We start from the raw sequence: 24,702 nt of genomic DNA, 5'->3' as shown, positions 1-24,702 counted from the left end.
AGGGTCTCGGTGCGCTGGGACAGGGGCTGCGGGAGCTGCCGGAGGCAGGATGAATGGCAATGTCTGCTCCCTGGCCGCTGGCAGTCCAGAGAACCTACTTTTTGTGTCTGCTTGGAGCATACTCAGATGAGCCACACTGCCCACTTTCTGTCTGCTTTCAAGTAAAAACCATGCAACCTCACAATATGAATCAGTTTAAAATTGTAATGTGTGTGTGTGTATATATATCATCTATATATGTCTAGTGTCTGTTTGTGTGTCTCTGAAACACTGCCATCTGTTGACAGTGAGTGGAACTACACACTTCTCTCTCACACATGCACAAACACAGAGGCAATCACAAGGTAGCAGACTAGCTCTCAAAGCATTTGCTTATATATATATATAGATATATATCTATATATCTATATATAGATATATAGATATATATAGATAGATAGATATAAAGTCGGTCCCAAAACAAGCAGAGGCACTCACTGGGTCTTTGCAAACAATATACTTTAGTAGAAAATGTATCCCAATGTTTCGGAAAATGTGTCCCAATGTGGTACACCTTGCTAAAGGGATTTGCTAACCCTGAAACATTCAAATAATAAGAATGGTGTGATGAGTATAGACTGCTAGAACATGTAAAATGATGTATGACCTGCTCCCAGTAATTTCTTTTGTGCATTTTTTTTTTTTTTTCATCCGTTTCTTTACTGGGAATACAATAAACTTTCTTGAGTTTTATGCTTTTGTAGTAAAAATCATATATATTTTGCAGACTGTTTTATAAAGCTAAAGATGTTTTATTTATTAGAAAAAAAGTCAATTGTGTAGCCAATTAAAGTGGCAGTTTTTAGGCATTCATAGCTGAAAATCTCATTGGTACTTGTAGAGAACACAGGGAGGCTGCAAAGAACAAGACTCTGGAAGCAAAACGAACCCTGGAGTTGTGGAAAAGTTGCTACTTTGAAGTTCGTGCCAAGATCGAGGCTTTAGGAAGGGACCAGCGCTGGGAATTTGATAGAAAGCGTTTGTTTGAAAAAACTGACTATTTGACTACTATTTGCCAGGATCTGTTTGATATTTTACAGGTACGGATGTATCATCATATATATTATTTCTAGAAGGTCATTTTTGGTGATGATCCCTTTTTCTCCCTTCATACTTAACCATAATTGGTAAATGAGGTAACATTTTAAAGATTAAGCTATCCGCTGTTGACAAATTTTTAATTTAGAATTGCACAATGCAGTGTTTGTTTAAAAATAGAAGTTAAAAAAGTTACTCTTGGCCCATTTGCATGAAAAATGTTTGCACTGGCCACCTAGTTTTCAATAATAAGTTTAATTTAAAGACTTACTTTAAAAAGTAGAAGCCAATATGGTAACATTCATTGCTAAAGATTACTGACTCTAAATTTGCTGTGCATACAGTGATACATTTTTTAGTAGATGACTGAAAACATGCCTATGTATTATATCAGCTACATCATTTAGAATTTCTCACTTTTTTTTAGCTGTTTTTTTTTTTCTGCTACATCCTCAATCTCATTTTCTGGTATACAGTAGCTGTTTCCTGCGGTCAATGAAACTGGGGACAGATATAACATCCAGTCTATTGGCTTGAAAAAACTCTACTGTTGCTGGACTGTTATTTTAGCTTTGGAAATAGCTAGAAAGACAAAAGGGGTTACTCAATTGTACCTGCTGAATGTTTGCATGAAATTTTTTTAGCATTATTGCAATTTTGCCCTATGTTTCGCAGTGGTCTCCTTAATTATACCCTTCTAAAATATGTTTTCGCATATTAAAAATCAGGGCTTTTATTATTATTATTATTATTATTATAATTTTATTTAAAAGGCGCCACAAGTGTTTCTCAGCGCCGTACAAAGGAACAATACAGGGAGACAAAACTTGGCATAACATTGAATAAATAACAAAAATACAGTATAAATAAAGAGCGCCACAGATCAATACATATTACAGCTTAAATATAAGTAGTGAGGACTCAATCAACATACAACTAGAGGCTTGAGGCCAATGATGGAGATGAGTATGCAGACAAAGATGGTCACTGAGTGTTGGAGTATAGGAGAGCTGTGAGTGAAATGTGAAGAGAAGTGGGCTTTGACAACAGGAGGGAAGAGGGCCCTGCGCAGAGGAGCTTACAATCTAGTAGGAGTGGGAGACAGACAGATTACAAGAGGTGCAAGCACGTGGGTGGTGGTTAGATAGCAGGATGTAAACAGGCAAGGGGTCGGAGAACCAGCTAGTTTATGCAGTGGAAGGGTATGCTTTGATGAATAGGTGAGTTTTCAGTGCACGTTTGAAGCTTTGCAAGGTCGGGGAGAGTCTAATGGAGTGAGGGAGTGCGTTCCACTGAAGAGGTGCAGCACGGGCAAAGTCCTGTACTCTAGCATGGGAAGCAGTGATCAGGGTGGAGGAGAGACGACAGTCATCAGCCGACCGTAGAGGGCGGGAGGGTGTATGAAAGGAGATGAGGTTAAAGATATATGGAGCAATGGAATTAGAGATGGCCCTGTATGTGAGTGTGAGGTGTTTGAAGAGGATTCTGTAGGGCAATGGGAGCCAGTGCAGATTTTAGAAGGGGAGTGGCAGAATTAGAGTGGCGGGAGAGGAAGATAAGCCTGGCTGCATTAGCATTACAGTAGTCAAGTGAGCCGTGAGATGACTTATGAGTGAATGATCAGCTTAGTTGCACTCTGTGAGAGAAAGGGCCTGATGTGAGCAATGTTGCCTAACTGGAACCGGCAAGAATGGGCCAGGGCTTGGATTTGGGGTGCAAAGGAGAGGGAGGAGTCAAGAGTGACACCCAGGCAGCGGAGTTGGGGAACGGGGGAGATGATGGTGTTGTTAACAGTGATAGAGATATTAGTAGGGGGCATAGCTCTGGGTGTGGGAAAGATAATAAGTTCGGTTTTGTCCATATTCTGTCCATATTTTGGCCATATTTTGTCCATTTTACTGGTGGCCTATATCTCCCAACATTCCCGATTACTGGGGTAACGTCCCAGTTTTGGGGGAGGTTCCCGTGGCCCTCCCGCAGTTTCCAGCAGAGGGGGGGCTGTTGGGAGTCCCCTTTGTCACTGCGCACAGCGTCTATTCCCGCAGCCAGGGGGGCATGGCTAGAGGCTCACAGAGCCTCTGGGCCATGCCCTCACAGTGCCAAACAGGGCATGGCCTCGGGAAAGACGCGGGTATAGGCAACGCCTCCTTTACAGATATCCACGCCCCCCCCTCTTCAAGGAGCACCAAAGTTGGTAGGTGTGTAATGGGGAGGTCAGTTATACGCAGTAAAAATGTCTGTATTCTTAGGCACGTTGTGTTGTATTGTGTGTGTGTGTGTGTGTGTGTGTGTGTGTGTGTGGGGGGGGGGACCTATGTGCCAACGGGGGACAGGGGAACACTCACCTGCCTCCTCAGGGGGTACTACAAAGTGCTGCCCTCCAGAGGCCGGCGCCCTAGGCAAATGCCTAGATCCGCCTAGTGGTGGCGCCGGCCCTGGGACCTACTATGTGCTATATTATATGGGTATATGGGAGGGTCTATGTACTGTACTATTATCTGAGTGGGGGACCTATGTAATGTATTATATGGGAGGGGCCTATGTGCTGTACTATTATCTGGGTGGGGAGGACCTACGGTATGTGCTGTATTATATGTGGGGGTACATATGTGCCGTATTATCTGGGTGGGGAAGACCTATGTGCTGTTTTATATTTGGGGGGCCTATGTGCTGTACTATTATATGGGTGGGAAGGACCCATGTGCTGTATTTTGTATGTGTGGTGCTATGTACTGTACTATTATCTGTGTGGGGAGGACCCATATGTGCTGTACTATTATCTGTGTGGGGATGACCCATGTGCTGTATTATAAGTGGGGGGCTATGTGCTGTACTATTATCTGTGTGGGAAGGACCCATGTGCTGTATTTTGTATGTGTGGTGCTATGTACTGTACTATTATCTGTGTGGGGAGGACCCATATGTGCTGTACTATTATCTGTGTGGGGATGACCCATGTGCTGTATTATAAGTGGGGGGCTATGTGCTGTACTATTATCTGTGTGGGGAGGACCCATGTGCTGTATAATATGTGGGGGGGGGGGGGCTATGTGCTGTACTATTATATGTGTAGGTAGGACCCATGTGCTGTATTATATGTGGGGGGACCTATGTGCTGTATTATCTGGGGGGGGGGGGTATTTGATGTATTATTATCTGTGGGACTTATGTACATTATTATCAAGGTGGGAGATTTACGGACCAGATGTCACACACCTGCGATTTTGGGCCGATTTCGCCTGATTATCGGCCAAAAGTGCAAAAATCGCATAGTGCATAGCCACTCCTCTCTGGTCAGGTGGCCACACCCCTCAAAAAGACCATGCCCCAGGGCTGTGGAGTTGGCAGATAAAAGTTCCGACTCATCGTACTTCTGACTCCGACTCCTCGACTCCGACTCCTCTGTATTAATATGCAAATGTATTTGATACATTCCTTGAAGTAAAGAAAGGCAACATACATATTATTACTACAGAAACTAGAGGCTGGGAAGCCAACAGTCTACTGTATTGAACAGTTTAAGCAAAGGACAAACACAATGAAAACAAAGTTTTATTAATTTTTTTATTAATCAATTAAATGGCTGGATAGTAGCAGTAGGCATAAACATTAGGAACAGGAACTTTACCAGTTCAAAGATAAAAACCACATTATTTGGTAGTTTTGGGAACAAAAACAAAGCTTATCTATATGAACCAAAATCAAACTCTGTAAAACCTAGAAATGGTTTATATTAATCTTGAAATGTAGTTATAGGCTTAGCAAATGTATAGATAGACAGTTTCTTCCAGAAACATGTACACATGTCTACCCTCATACAGACAAGCAGGCATGTAGGTTTTAAAATAAATATAAACACTAACAGTTGAATCCAAGAAGCTGTTCCATCAAGTCCTTCTAAGCTCTTCTAGCTATAGAGAAGAATCTTCACTCAATAGGAAAGGTCCAGAAGTGTGGAGCATGAGTTCCGCATGCTTTGTGACAACAACAAAAATCAACGAGCCTCAATCTCCGCTGGTTTGCTTGCTCATCACCGTTCAATTCATGGACACAAGGAACGATTTCTTTACCGAATCGTTACTGGCGACGAAAAATGGTGCCTGTACATCAATATGAACCAGCGTAAGGAATGGCTTAGCCAAGATACAAACAAACGACCCCGTGCATGAAACAAGATCTTCATCCGCGTAAAAAGAGGTTGTGCGTATTGTGGGAGAGCTTGGTTGAATGAATTTTTCGAGTCTACACCAGGTGATTTCTACCAACGAGGTATTGAAAACCTTATTGAACGTTGGAAATAAGTTGTAAACTACAAGGGAGAATACATTTATAAGTATTGGTGCTCCGAATTGTGCCATATAGTGAAGCACATGAAAAGCATGCTTTTTCACGGTCACTTAACGTGTTCGTTTTGCGGTTACGTGAGGCACTGCATGCATTGGTCTTTATTCTTACAGTAGAGAAGTCCTTAATTATAATTTTCGGAGTCGGAGTCAGAGTCGGTGCATTGTTTGCTGACTCCGACTCCAGGTACTTGAAATTTCCTCCGACTCCTCAACTCCGACTCCACAGCTCTGCCCCTTGGTGGGCCCCTGTGAGTGCATTTCCCTGGTGGGCCCTTCATGCCCCAGTCCGACACTGCCCTTTCATTACACACAGTTGCATATACTTTTTTAAGCTAAGCCTGTTTCACTCATAGGAGGCCAGGAGCCACCATCCACCACAGACATAATATACAAGTTTTGCAAATATCATTATGGCCATACATACCTTCAAAAATGCCCAACGTATTGCATCAGAACAAATTCTGGAAGTGTCTGTATCCTTAGGCACATTGCAACCTGATGCTCCAAGTTTGAGGTGCCTGTGGTAGGTGGCTGCTCTGGACCCCCTATGAGTTAAAGGCATTGTAGTAACTATCCTTATCTTTTAATTTAATCATTACTATGTTATATAGTTGATGTGTCAAGTCCATATGAAGAAAGAAAAAAACAATATTATATATATGCTCTTTTATGCATATATATATATATATATATATATATATATATATATATATATATATATATATATGCAATGTAACAACTATGGGGTAAATTTACAACAATTTGTGTTTAAACACTACTGGTTACAAACCTACATGGGTGTATATTTGTAAAGAAAAATTATGATCATTTACATCATTTACTAAGCTCCTGTGTTTGTTTGATGAATTTGTGTCTTCCGATGGTATATGCATTTGTGTTTGGCTGCCGTGTTTGCGAAGGAGGTGGGCCCGCCGGCATTGAGGCCCACTGAGAGTTTCCCTGTTACCTTTGGGCCAATCCAATCCTGGTAATGGTGGCATCTTGAGCCATATGAAATATTGGGTACTCTTTACCTAGCACGGCGCCCACGATTTTGATTGTGGGCATCGTAGGTAAAAAAATCGCGGGCATTGAATGCCCTAAAAATCGGGTGCGACGCGACCGACGCGATGCCCGCGATTTCCCATAGGGAACAATGTTAAATTTCTCAATTGACCCAATTTTACTGTTCAATGCCTCAATTGACCCGATTTTTCCATAGGAAACAATGTTAAATGGCCCACAGAGGCCAAATAGCCACCCTGAAGTGTGAAATGGCCCCCACAATTGTTAACGCCACCCCACGATCAACGTCAACCCGAAGCCTGGCGAGCGGCGGCGGTACGCGTCCTACGACCTTTTCATACCCCCACTATCCACGTCGGCGTGGAGTTGAGAATAGAATAGTGTGGCGAGCGCAGCGAGCCACCGAGCCCGAAGCGTGGCGAGCGCACGCGGATACCTTCACAGGTAAACGCGTCCCTTCGCGGGCTTCACAGGTATCCGCGTCCGCTCGCCACGCTTCGGGCTCGCTGCGCTCACCACGCTTCGGGTTCACGTTGATCGTGGGGTGGCGTTAACAATTGGGGGGCCATTTCACACTTCAGGGTGCCTATTTGGCCTCTGTGGGCCATTTAACATTGTTTCCTATGGAAAAATCGGGTCAATTGAGGCATTGAACAGTAAAATCGGGTCAATTGAGAAATTTAACATTGTTCCCTATGGGAAATCGCGGGCATCGCGTCGGTCGCGTCGCACCCGATTTTTTTAGTGCATTCAATGCCCGCGATGGCCGCCGTGCTAGGTAAAGAGTACCAAATATTGTGACTAGGTGTAGGAGGACACGTCTGTACATCCAGTCACTCTTTCTCATAGCCTATTACACTCCTTTTGTCATTTCTGAACTACAGTACCCAAACTACTTATACTGTATTATCTTACATAATTTTACATTGTGAAAAAGTAATAGTTTTATGCATTTTAAAATGTACAGGTTCTGGAAGAGTTTTACAATATTTTTGGGCCTGAACTGAAGGCTGTCACTGGAGACCCCAAGCGTATCGATGATGTCTTGCATAGAGTTGATGGCCTTATCAAACCAATGGAAACCCTGTCCTTTGATCCCTTCAATATAAAATATGCCCATCAGTGGAAGCTTGTCATGGACGACTTTAAAAATGAAGTTCAGGTTAGTAAAAAAAAATAAATAAAGAGATATTTTAGCCTGAGAATATGTGACAATAATATACTGGGTGATTTCAATGAGGTATACATGAATATAAGAGTTGTCCACTGAAATGTTGCTTTTATGTAAATAATAAACAGGCTATTGAAGGAGAAGCCATAAACTTCATTGATGAATCGTTTAAGACCCTTCGCTCAGCTGAGGCTGCGTTTGACATGCTATTGAAATTTAAGCACATCCGCTCTCGAGAAGCCATCAATAAGCAAATGATGAAGAAATTTAATGCTATCCTTGAGCAGTATTGCAAAGAGGTACGTGTTGAATTAAAAGCACTTAAAATGTAACTTACACTATATATTTTTGTGAAAATAACAAGTACAGTATACATTGATCTTCATATTAACATTTGCATCAGCAGTACTAATTAACATAATTGTTGTCCCTTCTGTCATTAACCTAAACTTGTTTGAAGCCAAACCCTCCCCCTCTGCCTCACATCAGCATCTCAGAGCCAATCACAACTCTTTTGTACCTTTTAGAGTATTTGGTTGGGGCCTTTCTGCTTTGGGAATAACTTCTACTTCTACTTCATCAGTGGGTGAGAGGTATCCTAGAAACGGGTTATAATCTAGATCTCCCTGAACCTTTATCAAACCTCTTCTACAAGGTGAGGCGCATGACATGCAGTCATTATTGCCATCAGCAATCATTGTCCCACTCCCAAAAGATCATTCTTATTTCAGAAAGCAGTTTTATCTTGCTAAATCTAAATCTAAAATGAATCTAAAGGCCCCCATACATTAGGCCGACTTGTCCTTAGGACAAGTCGGACCCAATTCTCCTGTGAGCCGCCCGGGAGCTCCACGTGAGGCTCACACACAATTTGGCACTTGATGAGCCAAATTTGACATGTGATAAATCGCTTGCGATTTATCACATGTCGGGGCGCAGGGGGCGGGCGGTGAGGGTCAGGGGGCGGTGGTGCTCTTATCAGGGGGAGCAGTGGGGTGGGCAGCGGGTCCCTGAGTGCTAAGCTGGCGGCGCCGGGGAGTGCTGACCTGGCCGGGCGGTGATGATGATCATAGATATGAGCACAGCAGCGCTGCGGGACGGGACACGCAGTGGCGGGTATTAGATTTTAAAATACCTGTCAAATGACTGGCCATTCTCTGATTGGCTGGCTGAGAGCTCAGCCAATCAGAGAACGGCTAGTCATTTGACAGGAATTTTAAAATCTAATACCCGCCACTGTGCGTCCCGTCCCGCAGCGCTGCTGTGCTGATATCTATGATCATCACCGCCCGGCCAGGTCAGCACTCCCCGGCGCCGCCAGCTTAGCACTCAGGGACCCGCTGCCTGCCACACTGCTCCCCCGGTGTCTGCATGCATATGCCTGTCAGGTGGGCAGGCAAATGCATACAGGGAGGTCGGACGTGATCATATGTACTGACCGTCCGACCTCCCTGATCCGGTCCGATGCGCACGGGACCGCGCATCGGATCAGATATCACACACCTGCCGAAATCGGATGAAATCGTCCCAAAATCGCATAGTGTATGGGGGCCTTAAAATCTTTAAATCTGATCACATGTGCCCCTACTTTTCGGTTACTGTTCTAGCTACAGCTCCATTATTCTTTTTGAAGATTATAGCAGTGATGTCTTTATTTTTACAATAACAGGGCTGATGTTAAATTTCTTGTACTTCAACAACCAAATTATAAAAGCAAAGTTGGCATTACTTCTCCAGTCTCATCTGCAGTTGTAAATTGACACTCTGGAGGGGAAAGGCTCACTTGTATTACAGAGTTTCAAGCTCCTCTTTGTTCCTGGTCTAGTTGCCAAAGGAAACAATCTTTTTCATCTTTCGTCAGACCTCAGTACTCAGCACACATGTGGCTTTCAGTTCTCCAGTGCATGCAGTTGCTGGGGAAAATGGTTTCCTGCTTGTCATGGACTGATCCTTGTCTAGCCACTAGTTAATTGAGTTGTCTCTTGTGACTCATAAATCTATTGTTTAATAGACTTCACCACCACCAAGGCTGGATTGTGTCCATTGGGACTTGGACCATCATCATGACAGGTCAAGGGTTGGTGGCAGACCTTCATCTACAGGGAATTTAGTTGTGGGGCAAAGCTAATCTTTCAATAAATGTCCTCCTATCTAAATGCGGTTCTAATCCAGGCTCAGTAGTTACTTTGGGGGAGACTTTCATATACAAGCCAGCAGTGTCATGACTGTGGCATAGGCATGTCTATAAGGGGTACAGGGTGTACAGCAGGGCTTTTTAAACCGGTCCTCAAGACCTTCTAATGGCTGCGTTTTCCCAAACCACCCAGCTGGTAGACAGCTGTAGTCATATTTAACTGTCACATTTTCAAACATGCTGGATTCATTCCTACTATAGATTAGAGATGTGCGGGTTCGGTTTTACTCGGATTACTTGGTTTTCAAATCCGCATCGTATTGGCTATCAGCTGTCATGTGTTTTGGATAGCCAATTCGATCCCGATTTGAGAACCGAGAAAATCAGAGTAAAACCAAACCTGAACACCTCTCCTATAGATCCACAGGTTCCCGGAAAAAAAATAATATTGGTAGATCTTGAGTACAGTGTAGCTCGACACTCTGCACCTAGATTCCACTAATGCCAGCAAGCGGTGGCCTGTGCCATCTTACTAGTGATAACTTCAGAAAGATGTCTCCACACTTTTGAATCAAAGACTCTGGCAATGTGGCCTTTATTCAGATCTGATCGCAGTACACATTTGTTTGGAAAATGGGCAAAACCATGTGCATTGCAGGTGGGGCAGATGTAACATGTGCAGAGAGAGTTAGATTTGTGTGAGTTATTTTGTTTCTGTGCAGGGTAAATACTGGCTGTATTATTTTTACAATGCAATTTAGATTTCAGTTTCAACACACCCTACCCAAATGTAACTCTCTCTGCACATGTTACATCTGCCCCACCTGCAGTGCACATGGTTTTGCCCATTTTCCAAACAAATTTGTACTGCGATCAGATCTGAATAAGGGCCAGTGTCAAAACTTTTATTACATTTTTTTGCCACATATTCTAGTATATCACCCAGAAGGTGGTACTGACCTTTTGAGGTAGGAGGAATGTTTGTTATAGGGCGTGTTTTTCCGTGTAATGGCTCTTACGCATTTTTTGGATGCGACGGCAGTTTAAGTCATTTCGCATGCACTGAATTAGCCCCATGTACAGAATTCAACAAGCATATTTTATGGAATTTTTGAAATTCTATGAAATGATTTTCTTTTCATTGCAGATCGATGTAGTGGACAACATTTTTGTGGAAAACCTGAACAATCCAAAGTTGTACAAGAATCATCCTCCAGTGGCTGGGTCAATATATTGGGAGAGGTCACTTTTCAACCGTATCAAGCATACAATTATTAGATTCCTGGAGATGGACGAGATGTTGTCTTGTGAACATGGGAAAATGGTATGCTTTTAAATTGCACTGGTTACTCATACATGTTTAGAAATTGCATTTACCGAATGTTTAAATGCATTGTGTATAGATTCTTCATTGATGTCATTTCCACAATCTGTATGATGGTTGGACACAATACACTGGACAACTGTAACTTGTCATGATATGTTTATTTGAATCTTGAGCATTGTATAGCATCATGTATGTTTTATACCATGTATGTAATGTCTCAATAAAAAAAAGTGTTAAAAAAAAGAAGAAAGAAAATGCAGCTACCTATTCTTTAAGAACCAGTGGCTTTGCCTCAGACGGTCACTGGATAGTAATTTGTTGCATATACCGTACTTCTCAGCGTTACTTATACTGCTTTTTACATCGCAAATGCCAGATTTCACTGACGTCCTCGAGAGGGCGGGGAGGAGTGTCACTGTGGAGCGGGGGAGGAGGCAGCACTTGGAGCTGAAGCTGCCTCCTCCCTATGGTGTGAACGGGACCCAGGTCGCTGGACCCGGGTTATCCATTCACACTGTCCAGCAAAAATGTGTCGACTTGGGTAAAACCCTCCTTTTAACCCGGGTCGGATTGCCAGGTTGCTGGACCCGTGATTATTCAGAAGGTCCTTTCACACTGCACAGTGACCCAGGTTGACCCGCTTCTTTGTGCGTTGTGAAAGGGGTAATATTAAACTGATAGGATTTTCATGAATTTTGGTTTGGTCAAGTACAGTAAGTCTAAGGTCTGTGCAGAAGACATGAACATGAGTATGATCTGAATTTTATAATGACATCTTACTCAGTGGTCATAAGATCCTTTTGTGTTTTATGTATATTGGGTGTATTTTTATGTTAAGAATTGGGAGGTGACACAGTCTGGATTAATATAAACTGTAGAAGCTACTTGAAGAATATTAATAATTTATCCTTTAGCAGTTGTTGGAAGCGGATCTTTTACACCTAGGAGCAGAGCACTGAGCAATTATTTCTGTCCTCTATAATTCTCTGACACCCCTGTTCCTCATGCATTAATGACCCCCCCCCCCCCCAAAAAAAATGGAAACCCCTTTATATCATATATTACTTGCTCATTATGTATCTGTCTTTGAAATGGGAACAAGGAAAAAAAGTAGAAGTAAAATGATCAGAGAGATGTAGAGGGGTGTGTTCATACTCTGGTGGTGGAGCAGAAGCAAAATGATCAGAGAGTTGTAGAGGGGTGTGTTCATACTCTGGTGGTGGAGCAAAAGTAAAATGATCAGAGAGTTGTAGAGGGGTGTGTTCATACTCTGGTGGTGGAGCAGAAGTAAAATGATCAGAGAGTTGTAGAGGGGTGTGTTCATACTCTGGTGGTGGAGCAGAAGGAATATGATCAGAGAGATGTAGAGGGGTGTGTTCATATTCTGGTGGTGTTGCAGAAGTAAAATGATCAGAGAGATGTAGAGGGGTGTGTTCATACTCTGGTGGTGGAGCTGAAGTAAAATGATCAGAGAACTGTAGAGGGGTGTGTTCATACTCTGGTGGTGGAGCAGAAGTAAAATGATCAGAGAGATGTAGAGGGGTGTGTTCATACTCTGGTGGTGGAGCTGAAGTAAAATGATCAGAGAGATGTAGAGGGGTGTGTTCATACTCTGGTGGTGGAGCTGAAGTAAAATGATCAGAGAGCTGTAGAGGGGTGTGTTCATACTCTGGTAGTGGAGCAGAAGTAAAATGATCAGAGAGATGTAGAGGGGTGTGTTCATATTCTGGTGGTGTAGCAGAAGTAAAATGTGCAGAAAGATGCAGAAGGGCATATTCTAGCCAACTTGTGAAGTATAAAAATAAAGCTGTCCAGTATGTGTGAGCTACATACAAAAGCAGTCAGTATTTACCCTGCACTTGTTTCATTGTACCATGGTTTGCTCCAGGTGTAAATGAATGTGTTTATTTCCCTTTGCGCTAAACTCAGAAGAAGCCTATATTCTCTAAATATTTATCATATATTCCCCACCATCACCATCCCATCAGAAGACACTTGCAAACTGGTCTTACTTTGTATTTGTTTGTGTCCTGTCTCAGGCGAAGGCAAAGTATTTGGATGTGGCAAGAAGAATGAAGGCATATGAGGATAAAAAATATGAAGCCTGGAAAGAGAGTACAGATCAGATCCTGCACTCACTGCTGAAAAGAAGTTTACTTATTAACACGCATGTGCCAGCTCTTAACCATGCGCACTTGAATTTATCTGACATGGTAAGTACAAGTTTTGTTTTATTTTTTACACTGCCTTCACCTTAGGTAAGTGTCTGAGCCTTCACCAGGAGCTATGGTCCCCAAACATTAGGGTTTTTTTTTCCCCATGCAATAAGATCACATCGCACAGCACAAAAAGTAAATGTATGTGCAGCCCATACTTTTTAAAGTAGATCGCATGGCATCTAGGGCAAAAAGCACGCTGCTGTAGCACATCACATGCTTTTTGTACTGGATGCAAAGCAATCTAGTACAAAAAGTACGGAGCACCATTACGTGCCCATACACGGTTGGTTTTTCAGGTGCGATGCGCGCTCTCACGCACAGCACAAAGTCTGTGCAGCCCATGCTTTTAGTATTAGTTTGCATCATATCTAGTACAAAAAGCACAGCGCTGTAGCACATTGTATGCATTTTGTACTAGATACAATGCAATCTATTACTAAAAGCACAGAGTTCATGCACCGTGTATAGGTACCTATAGGGCACTAAAAGAAAAGTGCCCCCCCGCACACACACACACACACACACACCACTCCCCCCACTTCCTGGGCTCAGTATTTTTCTTTTAGCCTGGGAGTAGGCACAATTTCAGTACTCTGTTTCTGGGGCTGGAATTCAGTACACTAGAACGGAAAAGATCCTGGAATTGCAGGACTTGGTAAGGATGGTACTGTCTTTACCTCAAATGTTGGTTTGCTGATGAAAAGGAGATACTGCTAGGAGAAGCCGCAGGGGGACACAGCTGTTTACTGGGAAGCTGCCGGGCTGGTCGCGGGAGTGCGCTCCCGGCAACAGTATCCCTGTCGATTCTTGCTAGGGGCTTTATGGAGAGTACCAAAATCATATTTTGGTTTTTATTCTTCTAAAACTTATGAACATAATCATACAACTAATCCCCGGCCAAGCGAGACAGCTAGGGGTAGATTTACTACAGTCTCTGAAACAGACAAATAGTGTGGTTACCCATAGCAAAAATTTCGATTCTAGCTATCATTTTTCTATTGCATTCTAAAAAAAAAAGGGCAGAATCTGGTTGCTATTGGCAACACCCCCATTTTTCTGTTTTAGAAACAGATACAAAGACAACAAGTTATTTCAACCCAGTGTATAGTGCATGTGCAGCCACCCAGAGCATATCAATGCATTTACAACACAGTAGGATCATACATATACAAAACAATGCCTATATGTGCCAGTAATAACATTAAACCTACACATACCAAGGGGAATATGGCCCTTGGAAAACTATACCTCTTCTCATCCATATTTAGAACCTTTAGTAAATTTGCAGTGCACTTTTTCCTCATGTTGATATGCCCCTTAAAATCAGAAAGCTGATCACAACTCAATGCTTGACCATATTTCTGCGAGCCCCACAATCTTACAACTGATGTTGGTACAGTATGACGGATTATGAGGTGCAGTCTGATAGCTGTGAGGGGAAGCCGTGGTTTACCTGCTCTATCTTGGCAAGAAATTAGAAAGAAATAGAGAATATTACACACATGAAATGTCTTTTTTACCTTATTTATTGAAAATCACTATGAATGTATAGGATGTACATGGCTAAACAATACAAAAACTTTCCTTATGGCAGATGGGTGTCATCCCAGGGATTGAGTCCTCCTGTTTGCACATTCTCATATGTATCCTCCAATAAGGGCAGAGAATCAAAAAAGAGAAAATACAGCGGTATAGTTTGTCATAACCCAACTCACAGTGTAAGGTAAAGAGCATGCATATAAAGGTTTCTTTGTATTTCAAGAGTTCAAGACAGGCATACCCCAACTCGCAGTTATGAATGCTGGAACAGTATATCAAGGTTTCTTTAAGTGTCAATCACAAAGTAAAATAAAATTAAGGTGTAATGTAAAATAGGGATATTTATTAAAGATAAATATCATCCCGTACAAGATTCTAAGCCCTGATTTATGGGAGGCATATATATACAATAGGATTTCAGCTGTACAAACAGGAGGACTCTATTCCTGGAATGATACCCATCTGGCAAAAGGGAAGTCCTGTTATTTCGTAGGGTTTATGTCTGCATTTAACCGCTCCTTTGTTGTTATCTTAACTTGGTTTCTTCCCTGTCCTTTCCTCCCCTATTTTTGTCTATCTAGGACGCCTGAAAGTCAAACCATAACATGGTGATGTTGTATATAGTGAACAATTTTGTGAAATATTAAAATAAAAACATTTCTTCCAGATTCCAGTCTTCTGCTAACCAGTCATTCATCCTATAAAGTGATAATAACTAGAACTAAGCTGTGGGTTGTCCTGCCAATCTGTAGGCAACAGCTTCAGACTGAATCGCTCATGGAAAAACGCATGTCTGTTTATGTTATTATTTTTAAAACAATAATAAGGACCTTTTGATTTTTGCAGGATGTAGACCAACTGAAAGCTGACACAGATTATAAAAATGTCCATTACGAGGTGAATTTTGCCCCTGAACTGAAAGAAATTATAATGGAAACAAAACACATGGAGCAGCTGGGCTTCTCAGTTGGTGAATTGCAAAGAAATGTAGCACTACAAGAAGACAAGTACTTAAGGTTGTGTCGTTTTACAGTATTGCAGCCATTCATATGTTGCGGCCTCTGCTGTTTGGAAAAACTTGAGAAATATGCTCATAAAAAATAAAAATAATAATAGCTATTACCGTTTTATACTTGTATATAATATATATGTTGAGTAGTATGTCTATAGATTGTAAGCTTGCAGCAGGGCCCTCCTACCTCCAAGTCTGTATGTTGTTACCCAGTTTGTTTTATCACTGTCTACTATTGTAAAGCGCAACGGAATCTGCTGCGCTATATAAGAACCTGTAAATAAATAATAAATAAATTGAGTACATGAGTTTACCTTTTAGATGTTAACTATCCTCTTCAGCATAGTACAAATGAAGCCGTGCTAATCTATCCCACGCCAACCGCCACGTGTGACTCCTGTGGCGATTTTGTGCAATCCTGTCGCCATTCGCCTGCATCTAATTTGCTCTTGCGGCTCATAGAGAGACATAGAGCAGAGGTATCGCAGTCTGGCAATTCCATGCCACAGATGGGAATTAGGTTTGACAACTGGGAGCAAGCCATCCCAATTGGGGATAGATGAGCGTGGCTACATCTGTATGTGATAATGTTATTAGTTAAATTACGTGGCATTGTTTTTTTCATTGTGGGCTTGGTTAATTACAGTAGATATTGCATCCTGGGCCACATTTAGGCTTTTAAAATTGGTCTCTAATTTATGACAATGTTACACACTTTTATAGGTACATTGATGGCATGAAACAAATTCTGGGTTCTTATGAGAAACTCATGGAGTCACTTAATGAAGCTGAAACACAACTGCTTAATAACCACATTCGAGACCTATTAAAGGTTTTTCGATCTGGATATAGAAGACTGAATTGGAACTCATTAGGTAACTAACTTCACATTAACCTCTTTGTTTTTGGTTTCCACATCATTTTGTATAATACCTCATTGATGGGAGGCATGTGACAATATATTGCTCAGCACTGTATTGCTAGCAATATATTGCTGAGCAATATATCTCCCCCCCCCCCCCCCCCCCCCGTGTGTACGGGGCTTAAGAAGGAATTTGCCAGAAGGAGTGAACCAGAATAACCCCCTAAATGTCTGATTTGTTTTTTAGTGGTTTTAGTTCTTTTTTTGTGTAGTTGAAATGTCTGCTGAATGCTGATATGTAATAACATACATATATGTCTCTGTCCTTGATTAAATGTATTGTTTTCACTCACTGCTTTAAAGGATTGCGACTAATGGCATTAAAGTCTGTAGCATTTTCGATGATTTTAGGAGTTCACATATGGCCACTTCCATCTTATGCTTCACCTAATGACAGCACCAGTATATCCTTCATCACATTAAAGCAAACTATTTATCATTGTTTTTTTAAGGCATTGAAGACTATATCACTCGAAGCGGGCAGGCTGTTTCGAAGTTTGAAGCCTTGGTACATAAAATCCATAAGAACACAAATGACATAGATTGCAAACTGTCGGCTATTGAATCTGCAAACCTCTTTAAATTTCTAACAAAGAAGTCAACAGAACTCCCAGGTATATTAGTTTAAAAACCCTGACAATAAATAGCATGCTGTGCTTGTATCTTGCTGGCAGATTATTGACCTGTCTCCTGAAAATATCAGGTTTATGTATCTACAGCTAACGGTATTGATTAATTACAGTACCCACTACTGCTTCTTGAGCTTTTTTTATTTTTTGCTGCAACTCACTGTATATATATTTTTCTTTTAACAAGTGTAATTGTATTATAAAAGATCATGTAAAGTGTTACAGAATTAGTGGTCTCAGTGTGTGCAGTCCCATGTTGGGAAACCACTTAAGTGTTTTTCATCAAACTTCCTCAGGGTCACCTGCTGAACAGCAATGTTTTCTAATAGATAGGTTTTACATTTCATAAATATGAATTTATGGACAATGTAGTGTCTATCACAAATCACCAACCCCAAAGTATGTATGTTACTGTATTTTGTCACTTATTGCCTATATATTGCTATGGCATCATGAGGGGTGGTCTTAAAGACCACAAATATCCTTTTTATCTCTTTTCTTTGTTTTACATTACTCCTTTCCCACAGAGATTGCAAATCTAGGTACAGTACAGCAGAGTTAGGTGGCCATACATCAGAAAGATATTGTACCCAATCATACAATCTCAACTGATTGTAAGATGGATTGTATGCAGATTGTGTGCACATCTTATGTACATAATCATACAATCAATCAGCAGATGGATTGTATGACTGATTGTAAGATGGATTGTATGCAGATTGTGTGCACATCTTGTGTACACAATCATGCAGTAGATGGATTGTATGATTGATGGTATGATCGATTGTGTGTAGATTGTGTGTCCAAAAACCACCAAGGACTGCCTGGGATTTCAAGGGAAATTGTACACAATCATGAGCGCAATCACTCTTAAGATCGATCTTTCTGATGTATGGCCAGCTTTATTCTGAGTTATTAACAGATATTCTGTCAGCTGCTGACTCTTGTGCTGTCATAAATCTCCAGAGCAGAGGGGACGTGGCTTGGCTGACAAGAGGAGTGGACGTGCTTCTTTCCAGCTGCTGCAACCTTGCCACTTTTGGGGCACCTTACCAGGGCATCCTGCCATCCTGGTGTTCCAGTGTATGTCTGTAGGCTGACTGCACCTTTCTGCTGCTTCTCTCCAGTATCTGGTGATTCCTGCTCCTCTCTTTCGGACCGAGTTCCACTCGCACTGGAGAGCTGTGGCCTCTAGTAGTGCCGTCCATGCCAGCCGTGTCCTCCACTAAATTGCTGGCAGCTCATTTTTGCCTGCTCATCGGTCACCTAGTTCGGCGCTAGCCTCAGCTACCTGGCGCAGCTCACAGACACCGCTTGACTGTGCTGGATGCAGTCAGACTGGTGGCTGCCTGAGGCTGTAAGCTGGTGCTACAGCCCAGTCAGCCATTTTGGATTCCTTTAGAGGTGGAGAGTCCAGACAGCAGCTGCTCATACAGTTGCTCACTTCAAGCACTTCTGTAAAAAATAATTTTTAATGTGGTCAGCAGTTACCACCACAAGTTCCATCTAGTTTTGTGATTTCTATCCTTCAACATTTCTTTAGGCGTCAATGAATTCTTTGAATACATAGAGAATGAACGTAATAAGGACATTGAAATTATGGTCAGAAAATATACTGCAATTGAGTCTATAATAACAAAAATTGAAGGTCTTGTGGTGAATACAAACAGTGGAAAAAATCCCAAGATGGCTCCTTATTATGCTTACTGGGAAAGCAGAATTTACAACACATTGACAAAGATGGTACTAAAGTAAGTAAAACATTTGCTTTCCCGATTTAACAAATAATTGCATACATATAGCAACACAGAGAAAGGTATTCATACATTTAATAAGTGATTAATGAAGGCTGTATTCTATTGGGTTCAATCTGTAAAGTGACATTATGAAGCTGTCTCAGTAAACTCGGCTAATTTTATTTTATTCCAATTCAAATAGGAATTTCCAAGCTTTTAATGCCGCAATCCTCGGAGATCTTCCTCTTTTTCAAGTGGAAACTATTCTATCGGTTCCAGAAATAATACTTCATCCTAATTTCAATGAAATTTTCAAGTTGATTGTTCAGTGCTACAAAGGGTGTCTTGAGACGACAAAGGTAATGCAAACATTCCGCAATAAGAGTAATAGCCATTGTTATTTTGTAAAGAAAATCAAAATCTTACTAACCATTCCTGCCATTAAATCCAGTACAAGATGTCTTCACTAGCCAATACGTTCCTTCATCAGCCTGGATAACCTGCTTTCAGAATTTATTTTGGATTATATTTAAATTATACCATCAGTGCAGAGTGCGGTTGTAGGGAGGGGAACTTGGGCACATGTACAAAAAGCAAAGTTCTGCTGTTTCTATACTTGCTTTGCTTTCTTTTTTTGAGAACCTCTAGGCCAAGTCCAATTTTTCCTAAAATCCATATTGTAAAATCCATATTGTTTTTGTAAATTCTGTTTTTATTGAGTATAATCAAATAAATGTTACAACATGTCTATACAGTGAAATGTGAACATATTAATGGTAAATTACCAGTCCGTTTTGGATGAATCACTAGTAGTCTTATAGTTCTGAATAATTACATAAACTGTTACTGTATATTAATATATTCCTCAACATGTAAAACTAGGAAGAAAGGGAGGATAGAGAGGTGGGGTAGGAAAGGAAAGGGTAGGTAGAAGAAGAGATGGGAGGGGGAGGATGTTAAGGGTGACCATTGTCCGAGAATAAAATTGCTAAGAGCCATGTGGCATTTCCTTTATGATGAAACTGCTACAACTCCAAGGTCTGAGAACAAAAAGTGTTTGTAAACCTCAGAGGATTTATACTCTATCCAGGGGAGCCAGACTTACGCAAAGTCCACCAGTTTGTGTTTTGAGGTGAGAAGAGCATCTTCCATATTTTGATAGTGATCTCTTTTAGAGAACCAAAATTTCCACATGGGTGGTTTAGAGGATTTCCACAATGAGGGAATCACTGCCTGGGCAGCGTTTGCTAGATGTCATAGCAACAAGGTCTTATGGGCCGATAGTGTCATAGTCGAATGATTGATCAGCCAAAAGGCTGGGTCATTGGGTACGGGGGCCTTCAGAATCTCTTGTGTGGTTTCTATTATGTCTGCCCAGTAGGCTTTAAGTGCAGAGCAGTCCCACCAAACATGGAGCATCGTGCCAGTAGCTTTTCTGCATCTCCAACAAGAGGGGGATATAGAGGGTGAGATAGCATGCAGTACAGATGGGCACATGTACCACCTCATTAACACTTTATATTGTGTCTCCCTTACTTGGATGCAAAGAGCTTCTATGGGGTTTAAGGAAGATGGTCTCCCAATTTTTGGGGGTTAGTGATATACCTAAGTTTCTTTCCCATTTTTGGGTGAAAATAGGGAGGTTTTTGCTTTCTGGGCAATTGTGTATTATCACGGTGCCCGATTTAAGCTAAATCGCATACGATATCCCATACGATTTAGCGGCCGATTCGATCCGCGATGTGATTTAGCGGCCAATATTCGGCTGATTTCCCGCAATTTCCTGCCTATTTGCATGCTATTCCAGTCTTGTACACCCCCACTATCCAAGTCAGCCCAAAGTGTGGCGAGCGGACGCTATACGCGTCCTCCCGACCTGTTCATACCCCCACTATCCCTGTCAGCGTGGAGTATAATTTATAAAGCGTGGCAAGCGCAGCAAACCACGAGCCCGAAGGGTGGCGAGCGAATGTGGAAAATGATCCAGAAGCGTGGCGAGCGGACGCTTAATACACGTCAAGTAATCCGTGTCCCCTCGCGGGGCTCGCTGCGCTCGCCACACTTCTGGATCGGTTTCCGCATCCCCTCGCGGGGCTCGACGCGCTTCGGGCCCGGTGGCTTGCTGAGCTCGCCACTATTTATAAAATCAACTCCACACCGACGTGGATAGTGAGGGTATAAACAGGTTGGGAGGACGCGTACCGCGTCCGCTCGCCACACTTCAGGCTAACTTGGATAGTGGGGGTGTGCAAGGATGGAATAGCATGCAAATCGGCGGAAAATCAGCTGAAAATCGGGCGCTAAATCGCATGCGATTTGCGTCCAATTTTGCTGGCGCTGTGATAATACACAAGTACCGCTTTCTGGAGTAATTTGTATAGAGAAGAGATTGTGTGTCCAGGGTCCAAAGGGGCAACGGACATCCTTTCAAACTGTTTAAGTTCTCTAGAATCTAGTTTGGCCCTATTACTGGTATTCAAGAAGTGTCGCACTTGTAGATATTTCCAGAAGTCTCTGGAAGGGATTTCCCACTTCAAGCGGATGTCAGCAAATTGTTTGACACCTGTGGTTTGGACTAGTTGACCTACCCTAAAAAGACCATCTAGTGCCCATTGTCTGTAGTGCGTGAGGACCATTCCTCAAGAGGTTGAAGTTGGGTGAGGGCCTCGATTAGTTCAGTGAACTCTAACACAGACAGGGATGCTTTATGTGCCACTTCAAGAGAGCTGATTTTTTTTGATCTGGGCATTTTTTTGTTGTTTTCTGAAGGCTTCCAAGCTGTATAAGCTTACCCCTTATGACGCATTTGTGGGCTTCCCATAAAGTTATTTTTGAAATTTCGTCTGAATCATTTATTGTAAAATATTCCTTCATGGCCTTGGCTATTTCAGACTTGTAAAACTCATCAGATAATAAGGATTCATTCAGACGCCAAGTCCATTGATCTGTTGGGCCTGAAGAGCTAGTAATTGTCATAAAGACCGGGGCAAGGTCTGACCATGATATAGGTCCTATTGAGGTGTCAACTATCAGGGGAAGATGTCTATGGCTTAGGAAGATGTAATCAAGTCGAGAGTATCTCTTGTGTGACTAGAGTAATAGGTGTAATCACGATCTGAGGGTAATTTTCCAGGTGTCAACTAATTGGAGATCGTGGAATAATTTCTTAACTTTTATATAATTGGATTTAGAGTAATTGGGGGTGCATGAGGATGCGTCCTGGGAGGGGTCTAAAGTCCAGTTCAGGTCGCCTCCTAATACTATAATTCCTGAAAAGAGCACCACCGCTCACCTGCACCTGCTGCACTAAACTGGCGCTCACATTCACCCACATCTCACACACTGCACTACACTACCGCTCACCTGCACCCACTCCCTGCGCACACTGCAATATACTGCCTCTCACCTGTACCGTTCTTCAAATATACTGCACTACCTCTAATTATACACATTGCACTACACTATACTACCCTACCCATAAACCTGCCCATAACCCTGTAGCCCTCCTCCCATACTGCATTGGCAGCCTGCAGGTGACTGCATGCTGATTTTTAAAGACAAATCCCCTCTAGGTAGACCAAAATCAGGTGCGAGGTCCGTGGAAAAAAATTACAGTGAAAATCTTGCAGCTAATTGAATATACCACTAATGTACACACATTGAGATTTGACATTACTGTAGATTTTGACTATATAGTCAAAATTGTATGCAGATCGCACATGTTTTTTACCTTGAGATCCCGATGCACGCTCCAGTGACAGCACAAATGGAAACCCAGATAGACAGGGCAGCAATGACTATATAGTGCAAATCGGATGTAGATTGTATGAATTGTATGTGAATAGTGCAGAGTTAGCAAAGATTGCATAGCACTCGAATCTTAAAGTCGAATAGAAAGGGAATCTCACCGTGTGTACACAGCATTAGTGATGTGCATTCTTCTTTCCCTCCTCTTTTTTTAATTACAATTGCAATTTCTGCATTGTCCTGTTGTTCCAGACAATTGGTTGGAAAGTTGTAAAGTGTAATGCATTGCTGGATTGTTACTCATCTTATTTATCAGTCTTGTTCAAAATACCTAGTTTAGTGTATTTCACCTATTTTTCTTAGAAATAGATGGTATGTAGGATTGCATTTCGTGTGACCAATTTATTCTCCTTTCAGAGTTTTGTACGTTGGATGCATGGAACCTGCATTCTCTGCCCTCCTCAAAAAACAGAGGAAGGTGAACCTGTCCTCTACAATTTCTATAGTGATATTTATCAGAACCCTCAAATCACAGAACAAGCTGTGATTATCAACCAGAACATGCACAAGATCCTCACGTCTCTCATGAAGTACCTGAACAGGTGGAAGAGATACCGGCCTCTATGGAAAATGGATAAAGCTATTGTCTTGGAAAAGTTTGCTGCCAGAAAGCCATCCTGCGTAACATATGATGAGAAGTTGCAGTTTTATAGCAGGCTAGCTGAAGAGGTTACACAACAGCCTTTAATTAAAGATGAACAATGTATTAGGCTGCACTTGGGACCTTTAGTCTACACAGTACAGGAGAACGCAAGGGCATGGGTAAACTCACTTGGTCACCTTCTGAATGAGTCTGCACGGGAGGAGCTCCACAGTCTCAGGGATGAACTGGAAGTATGTGCGCATATTTTATTTTACATGAAATTCTCAATTTTTTATATATATCTATATATATATATCTATATATCTATAGATATATATATATAGATATATAAAATAGTTGCGGTGGCACAGTACATACAAGAGAAAAAGTTCTTGATAAAAGTCTCACAACTGAAACTTTGGACAAAGAACCCCTGAGTGGTAGTGATTCTTTTCTCTTGTATGTCCTGTGGGTGCCGCCACATCTGTCCTATATACCTATGGCCCTTTTATGCACCCCGGAGGGCACCTGGGCAAGTAAACCGTTCTTCATTGTGGAGTGCCAGCCTGTTTTGCCTGTACATATATATATATACAGTATATGTGTGTGTATTAAGATTTTTTTTTCATATGTTTGTAGGAATTTCCAGAGCATTTGAAAAATGAAAAATAAATTAACAAATTTATTCTATTAAAGATCTCTCCGAAATATAAAACAACAATAAATACAGCTGCGCACTCATAAATAGAAATGATCTCAAATGTGTCACATAACACAACACCAAATATAAACTATCAAAAAAAGTTTGAAAACCCTTAAGGTCCATACACACTGGGCACTGTATGGAAAGCGATGATCGCATTTAACGCTGGGGGGGGGGGGGGAAGCCGTTCAGTGCATACTCACAGAGCGGGTTTCCCCCTGCCCGGTGCCGTCTGCAGGGGCGCGAACGGCTTTGCATAGTGCAGTGTTATGCAAAGCCGTCCTCAAAACCGCTCATCTGCTGGTATCAGCAGCAGATGAAAGGCTTTCCCGGCGATGATGTGGGAGCGCGCAACAGCACTCATCGCCGAGGGATAGACACTGGGTGGCTTTGAGCTGAAAGCTGCTCAAACATGCTGTTTTGAGCGACATTCAGCTCAAAGTCGACCAGTGCGTATGGGCCAGTGGTGCT

At 42.0% G+C, this 24,702-nt stretch overlaps 1 protein-coding gene across 1 annotated transcript in view; it reads left to right on the top strand.

Moving 5' to 3' along the window:
* Positions 1–24,702, top strand: part of DNAH10 (dynein axonemal heavy chain 10) — a 156,841-nt gene that overhangs the window by 28,058 nt on the left and 104,081 nt on the right. Inside the window, exons 10-20 of the mRNA XM_083150976.1 lie at positions 881–1,079; positions 7,417–7,611; positions 7,749–7,919; positions 10,902–11,078; positions 13,121–13,294; positions 15,686–15,855; positions 16,575–16,726; positions 17,226–17,387; positions 18,946–19,153; positions 19,341–19,497; positions 23,303–23,779. Coding sequence (XP_083007102.1) covers positions 881–1,079; positions 7,417–7,611; positions 7,749–7,919; positions 10,902–11,078; positions 13,121–13,294; positions 15,686–15,855; positions 16,575–16,726; positions 17,226–17,387; positions 18,946–19,153; positions 19,341–19,497; positions 23,303–23,779 — 2,242 coding nt within the window. The remainder of the gene's footprint in view (positions 1–880; positions 1,080–7,416; positions 7,612–7,748; positions 7,920–10,901; positions 11,079–13,120; positions 13,295–15,685; positions 15,856–16,574; positions 16,727–17,225; positions 17,388–18,945; positions 19,154–19,340; positions 19,498–23,302; positions 23,780–24,702) is intronic.

Source organism: Crinia signifera, chromosome 1 (assembly GCF_055691185.1).
Source record: "Crinia signifera chromosome 1, ASM5569118v1, whole genome shotgun sequence".
In the NCBI taxonomy this organism is placed as follows: domain Eukaryota; kingdom Metazoa; phylum Chordata; class Amphibia; order Anura; family Myobatrachidae; genus Crinia; species Crinia signifera.
Note: the sequence above shows the minus strand (reverse complement) of the source record. Positions and strands in the feature narration are given on the sequence as shown.